The sequence below is a fragment of the Plectropomus leopardus genome, chromosome 6 (assembly GCF_026936395.1).
Source record: "Plectropomus leopardus strain MGB_pleo_1.0 chromosome 6, ASM2693639v1, whole genome shotgun sequence".
NCBI lineage: Eukaryota > Metazoa > Chordata > Actinopteri > Perciformes > Serranidae > Plectropomus > Plectropomus leopardus.
The window spans coordinates 16159479-16167112 of NC_142181.1; the positions used below are offsets into that span (position 1 = coordinate 16159479).

At 47.5% G+C, this 7634-nt stretch overlaps 1 protein-coding gene across 2 annotated transcripts in view; it reads right to left on the reverse strand.

Annotated features, from left to right (window-relative positions):
• Window positions 1-7401, reverse strand: part of arhgef17 (Rho guanine nucleotide exchange factor (GEF) 17) — a 77615-nt gene extending 70214 nt beyond the window's left edge. The window contains exons 1-2 of one of the 2 annotated variants that reach the window (XM_088078871.1): window positions 7178-7401; window positions 1738-7043 (exon numbers count right to left, since the gene is read on the reverse strand). In XM_088078871.1, coding sequence (XP_087934997.1) covers window positions 1738-6939 — 5202 coding nt within the window. In that variant the 5' untranslated portion in view covers window positions 6940-7043; window positions 7178-7401. Of the gene's footprint in view, window positions 1-1737; window positions 7056-7177 lie in introns of both variants that reach the window. The other variant, XM_042486014.2, reaches the window with a different exon arrangement.
• Between the last annotated feature and the right edge of the window lie 233 nt (window positions 7402-7634).

The following is a 7634-nucleotide window of genomic DNA, read 5'->3' on the forward strand; positions in this document are numbered from 1 at the left end:
TGTCACTACGGCAACAAGGAAGGACAACGGGCCAAGAGTACAACAATCAAAAACTAAAGTAGCCCAGGGAAATACATGGAAGTAATATCAATCGGCAGCAAAACAACTTTGAGAGAGAAAGTTAAAGTCAAGAAGTGACAAGTGGCACAAAATATTTTTTTTAGCAAATAAAAACAACATGGTCTACATTACCAAAACATACACAGTAACAAATCAGAAGTAGGAAACATTTGGCCTCCCTACCAGAGCAGAGGGTTGCAAAAAAGTAACTGATTTTAAAAAAGCAGTCAGGCATAATGAAATCAAAGCTCTGGATGGTGTGCTTACAACTTTCTGTCTTGAGCTCAGATAGGACGGTAATCCCAATGTTGTTTTATATTCTCAACACCTATAGTGCTCCCACAACTGTATAACTTTGACTTCAGTTAAACACCTCTATGAGAGATAAAGTGTGTGTGTATGTGCACTCAGAGTTGTGTTATGAGTAAGGGTAGCTGTGTTTGGCAATAAATGACACATAAAGGAATATTGAATATGCACAGAAACACACACAGACAGACATCTAATTTCCACTGTGCTTCCAAACCTTCTGTTCACAAACCTTACAAAATAAAAGTGTCTGAATTTATCTGTATTTAGAGTTTTAGGTTTATCATACAATGTTTATAGGGTCTTCCACACATTCATGTATTTGTGGCAACGTACCATGACATCTTCCGCCACAAACAGATTTTCTATTTTTGGAGCAGGACCATTCATTAGGAGCGCCGTTGATATGTATATTCTGTTCTGTACCTCAGAATGTAGAGAGGAGACTTAGAGTGATACTTAGGAAGACACGGGTATTTAAAAGAAAGAAAAAAAACCTCAGTATGCTGTCATCAGCTGCTACCACATGCAAACCTAAATTTGTGGGAAACACTGCTCATATTTTGATATTCTATAGGTTTATCATAATGCCTCCAAAAATATGGATTGTTAATCTGTTGTTCTGTTCTGTATAATAACAATAATAATAATCACAGAAAGAGTACTACATAAAAAAAACAGACAATAGTCTATAATCATCATGATATTGCTTTTTGGTCGCAGCCCAATCAGTTAACCTTTTGCATTGCTATGATATAACAAAGGCAGAAGTCTCCCGCTGTGTAGACACGTCTGAGTAAATGCAGCATCACAGACATATCCACACTGTGTCTGGGTGACTGTTTATTATATCCCCTCCCTAGTGATTCTGGCTCAGAGACAATCAATATTGAATGAAACAAATAAATGAAAACAGGCATACACAGCAGGCCTCAGTCCACTCCTTAATACCTTTTGTCTGAGATTTGTTTAATCAAACTAATAACATTCTCTGATGTTTGTTTAACACTGTTCAGCCTTTAATGGCTTCTGTATTGTAGTACTGATCCCAAGTGCACTCTGAAATTTACCATATGGGCCCTGATTCACAGCACTTTGTAAAAACATAGGCACAACATTACTGGCTATTTTAAAACAACTGGTATTTCCTCATAACCCATGTATCGTCCATTATTACACTAAAATCCATATTCACAGTATTAGAGACATCTTAAAAAGCATCAACCCTTTCTCATTCACTCAAATACCTTCAAAATTTAAAACCGCAAGCCATCCAAACGCAAAGAAAACATACTACAAGAAAGCACTGTACACATCAGCTGCACAAACTCACACATGGCTTGAAAATAGTGAAAAGGGTAGACTCACCACTCTGGGCTTGGTCCTTTGTGGGGCTGTGGATGCAGTGTCCTCTGTGCTCTTCTTCTGTGGTCCAGCTTCTGTAATTCCACTGGTGCTTGTCTCGTTGGGCCCCTCTGAAGCCGACACCAAACCCTCAGCTCCATCCCTGGCCGCTGGCAGAGGCCCTGAGCCCTCAGCAGCGCCCAGTTCCAGGATGTATTTCTGGGTCACATCCTCCAGAGATGGGGCCTCGTCTCCTGGAGGCTTACTTGTTGGAGGCTCTGCAGTGGGGCGGATGGCGAGGCAGTCAGCCTCCTTCAGTGGCTGGAGTTGTGGAGGTGGGGAGATGGGGATGAAGGTGGCAGGTTCACTGGCATGGCGGACATGCTTGGGTCTGTTTTTGGGTTTGGACTGCAGTGGGGGAAGGGGAGGGGTGAGGTCGGTTTGGTCACTGTGATCTTCCTCTGAACCCAGTTCTGGGGGCTCAAACGGCTCTTCGTGAGAAAAAAACTGAGCCAGCCTGTTTGGACGCTTTCTGGTGGGCCGACGAACCATTCTAGGAGACAGGACCTCAGCTAGCTTGAGGTTAAAGTTAAACTTCTGCACCTCTGTCTCATCTCCGCCTTGGTCTATTTCATAACCATCTTCATCATTAAAATTATCAGAGTGGGGGGTACATTCTGACTGGGAACGAGCTTTCTTGACTTTATTAATGTTTGGCTGTGTCTGCAGTGCATGTTTTGACTTCTCTTCGGGCTCCCACAGTTCCTCTCTCTGCTCGTTCAGGATTGGCTCACTGTTGGAAGGTGGGATCTGACCAGGTTGATCCAGCTCACTGATTGGCTGAGTGCTGCCAGTCTGACCTTTAAATTGAGGGTCATTCTGGGAGAGCAAAGGGGCATCACTACGGCGACTGGGGTCACTGAATGACTTCTTCTTGGGAGCTTTGCCATTGCCATGGTCATCTGTCATCAGTCTGTCCATTGCACCTGGCTCAGCTACGATGCTCCTGATCACCCCACTGTAGTCACGAACGCCATCATCACGGAGCCCACCATCACTATAAACTGACAAGTCACTGGCCATGCTGCCCTTGTACTCTGACAAGGCTGCAGCAGCAGAGGCCTCTGGAGCACCTCCTCCTTTGACAGATAGGGAACCTAGAAGATTGCTGTCCACAGACGAAAAATTGTTATTCCCTTCTTCTGCCACAGAACAGCGCCGCTGAGGCATGGGGTCACTAAGAGAGCGGTAGACAGTGGACTCCCCATTTCCAACAGCTGCTATTGTTGACTCCACATTACTACCATTACTGGAATCAGAGCCTGTGTTGTTATTACCAGAAGGAGAGAATTTGCGCCTTCGACGGACTGAACTTGGTGTCGCAGGGGCTTCAAGTCCTCCTCCTCCTCCCGCGCTGCCTGCTGACCTTTGTGACACAGCGCTGTTAGTGTTGATCTCCTCACTGTTGACATTGTTGATACCACCAGTGCTACTGAGCTCCATGATGAAACTGTCACTCTCAGCCACATGCGCAGGATGAGGCAAGGAAGGAGGTAAGCTGACTTCATTCAGACGATTTGTACAATTCAAGCTGTTCTCCGTCATTTCTTCTCTCTCCTGCTCCGCCTCATGGAGAGCCGATTGCTTCCATGCGGTGACTGGCTGCCCTAGCACATCCCTAGCAATAAATGACCCCAAATTAACCCCCGCTGACCCCAGGAACAACCTCTCAGAGGGGTCACTGGGGGCTGTCTCTGGCTCTGTTACAATCCCTTCATCTGTTAAACTAGACTCATGGCCTGAAAGTTCATCCACAGAGCGGTCGTACAACATGCTTTCCTCCGAGTCGCCCTTCAGTAAGGCTCGCTCTGTCTCTCTGCTCTGTCTCTTTGCCTTCTCCCTGTACTCTGTGCCCCTGCTGTTTAGCTTCTCCGACTGCATACTTTGTCCATCCCTCTCCCTCTCCCTGTTCTCTCTCTCCCTCTCATGTTTATCCCTGTCTTCTGTGTTCTTAAACTCAGACTCTTGATCTGTCCTTGCCTGATCCTTCACACACACTCCTGCTTTCTTCCTCTCCTCATTTGTTTTCTTGACCTGGAAACATTCATCCTCCAAATCATCATCAGTTCTCCTTACATCTACATCATCATCTTCTCTACTACTCATCTGGCAGATATCTTGAATGACCTGCCTTGCCTCCTGAACATACCTCTCCTGCAATGGAGTCGGCATCCTTTCCTCATCCTCATCATCAAATCCATAATCCCTTAATCTTTGCCCTCTCCCAAACCTAAAATCACCCCCATCACTTTCTACCTCCCTATCCGACACTGCCACCCTCCCTTCATCCCCCTCTCCATCGAAGTCAAGCTGCTGCTCAGAGGAGCTTCTCTTCGTGGCGCCACCTGTCAAGTAACACCTCACTGCTGGTGTGGGTTTGTCTGAATAGGTGAAGGATTTTGCCCGACGCAGGGTGGCAGTCAGGTCTTTCAGTGACGGGCGGCGGCCAGAAGGTAGCAGAGTACCGCCATGAGATCGTGAGCCCATCCTGTACACTGGTGACCCCTCCAAGACCCCGGATTTGTCTCCACTCGTTTTCCGCACCTTAAGCTCTGACAAGTCTGATTTCAGGAAGCTTAAGAGAGACATAGTTTCTGAGGTGATATCAGGGTTGGACATGGATATTTTGTTTTTATCAATATCATCAACCCCATCGCCACCTGTTGTCTTCCTTAATGATGCAGTCTCACCACCCCTAACCCCTGCAGATACTCCTCCTTCTCTGGCAAGCACATTGCATAAGGGGGTGACTTTGGGCAAAATCTTGGGGCGCACCCGCACAGGGGTACGGGAGAAGTTATCCCCATGGCCAAAGCTTGGGGAGCGATACATGGTAAAATTCCCATGGTAAGTTTTACTTAGCATGGATGATGATGCAGTTCTGCTAGTGCTGCCTCCTGCTACGCCTGTGTTTAAAAACACATTTGCTGCACGGCTGGCGCAACCAGCCTGGTCCTCCTCCTTTAGCGTCTCAGTGCTGGAGTATCGGCTGTTGCAACGCGAACCACCAGGACTGGAAACAAATGGGGGGATGTTGACCTTTGACACCCGCGATACACCAGGAAGTGTCGTGGATGTCACAGGTGAGGTGATGCGCTCCCATTGCTGCACCCTGGCTCTGTTACTGTTACTGCTGTGCCCTCTTGCTGAATGGCTCCGGGATACTGCTCCAACAAATTCTCCTCCTGTATTTTGCTGGTGGTGCCTCTGTAAGTGCTCCATTGTCAAGGCTGGGTCACTGTCGGTATCTTCTGATTCGCCATCATGATCATCATAATCATCACGGCCTGTTGCAAGAGCAGCTACACCAACCTTCTTCTTCTTTCTCAACGAGCGGCGGCGCACTGCCTCTCGACTGTGGGGGCCTAAAGAACCAGGGCTGTCCTCCTCACTGCCTGAAGACCTGCCAATGCCCTTAGCACCCCACCAGCCATTTTTACTTCGGGATAAATGGCTACCTCCTCGCTCAGTGGTGCCTCTTTCTCCTGCTTTGTAGAAGATGTCAGGAGCAGGACCAGAGGGGACACTCGAACCACCTTCTCTTCTTCTCCTGGAGTGCTCCTCCTCTTCGTCTCCAGAGCTAAACCTCCAGCGGGAGCTTAGAGGAGAGGCAAGTCTTTCTGGGGCTCTAAGCTCGATGGAGGGAGCTACAGTAGAGGAGGAGGAGGTAATGGCTTTATCTGGAGCTGGAGCAGAGGAGGAGGAGGTGGAGGTGGGGGCTGGCGCTCTAGAGGAGCTATGTGAGGAATGTAAACTATCCCTGGGCAGCCCGACCCCCTGTCTATCCCTTCTCTCCCTCACTGTCGGCTGCTGAAGAGAGGAGGAGCAGGAGGAGGTGTCCAAGCTGTTCGATTGACTCCAAGACGAAGTAGCTGGGGGTTGAAGGTCAGTGCTGGGGTCAGATGTCAACCCGGTCGTCCTGAGGTTCTTGTGGGCAGCCTCGGTCTCAGGGCTGGGACTATGAGATCTGTGTGGAGATGGGTTAATCCTTTGGTAGCGACTACCCCCAGTGCAACTTCGACTGCTACTGCTGCCTCTTTGAAAAGTATTTCTGCCAGAAACTTTGTCATTAAAACTTTGTGCCTTTAAGTCTGCCTCCTTGTTGTTTGAGTACTGCTGATGGTCAGTTTTGGAATAATAGTCCATACCGTGACAAAAATTCTCTTTAGCAGTGCTTTGTGCTCCAACTATGTTTTTGCCATACAAAGACAGGCTACTGGCTTCATTAGCAGAGCTGCAAAGCAAGAGTTTGTCATTTCTATCCAAAAGAGGAGCACTTTCACTGGGGCTGAGATTGTGTAGATGTCCTCCACTAGCTACTTTTAAATACTCACAAGAGTCCGCCTTATGCTGCTGCGTAGTTTTGTCTAGCCTCTCATCAAAAATTTGTCTAATTTTGGTGACACTTGGCCACTTGTCGGGGTGCAGGGGAATAAAGTCACTGTGGTGTGTAGAGAGATAACTTCTGTGAGATTTACAGGGTGGGGGAACCCCTCTACTAACAACATCCTCTTCCTCATCTGTAGTCAGAGTCTTTCTGGGATCAGAGGGACATGCATTGATCTGTGAATAATCTCTCTTACCAGAGTTGCTCTCGGTTGTAGAAATCCGCTTTTTCTTTTCTGAGTCCGTGCCTGACAAAGAGTCAGTGTCAGAGTAAAACACTTTATTGTCTGTCAGTGACTCTGCATGAGCAATGTCACTATCCTGGAAATATCCACCTCCGTTGTCCTCGTGAAAAGATTTACGAGACGGAGACCCCTCTCTCCTGGAGCCCCTGGCCCGGGGAAGAGTGCTGCTCCCCCGCGTCAGTGCTGCTCCGTCTCCCGGTGAGGCTCTGTGCGTCCCGGAGGAGCTAAATTTCTCAGTGAGCTGACGGATGGATGGAGAAATAGAGGAAAGAGGAGTGGAGGAGCCTTTCTTTGGGTCTGCGGTCGGGAGGCTGGTGGTGGCAGAGATTTTGGAAACTTTTCTTGACACACTGACATTACGCGTCGCCAAGTGCTGTTCTGCTTTGCTGGGCTCCGGGGGAAGGGCGACGCCAGCTGCCTCCAAATCCTCTGATTTGTGTTGTTGGTCTTCACTCCTGTTGGCGCTCCAGGACCCAAACTTTTTGAAAGAGACGCTGCGATACACAGCCGCGTTCTTCCTCTCTCTTTCTGCCATTGTTCATGTCTTTCTTTGTTAGATTTCACACACACATTTTAACTCCACAGATGTTACAGATCCGAGCACCTTTTGAAGTTGTGGTCCATTTCCCCTCACGAAGCCTAAAAAAATAACTAACAAAAATCACTCTTTTTAATTGTTGGCAAAGCTTCAAACTGCACTTTCACGAGGTTAATCAAGTGATAAACTGCTCAGAGCGTAAAAAGATTAGTGCGGCTCTGTTATCAAAACTTACATGTTGTCGATTCCCGAAACCGCATCCGTGCAAGGAGGAAAAGCGCTACAACTTTTTTTTGGCCAAAACTTTCCCAACCTGTTCACAAACACAACTTTTCCATTGTTAACCCCCTGCTCCTTTCTAAACTTTAGCCCATCGCCAGGTTAGCAGCCTGCACGGGCCTGATGCATCACCCACTGTTAATTCCCCAAACTGTTTGTGGTTTCCTTTTTTTGTCATGGTTTGGTTTTCCGTAACTTTTGTTGTTTTTTTGCATGTTAATGCCTGAGATAGGACAGAGGGGATGGGCGGGACTAGGGGTATAGGGGCTGTCATAGCCCCCTCGGGGATTGAGAGGAAAAGCTTTTTTGTGCTGTCTTTTTTGATAGCAGAGGCAGATAATGTGGACAAACGAGATATAATTATAGCCCTTTCCCTTGCGAAAAAGACAGTAGCACTGACAGAAGATTTAGAC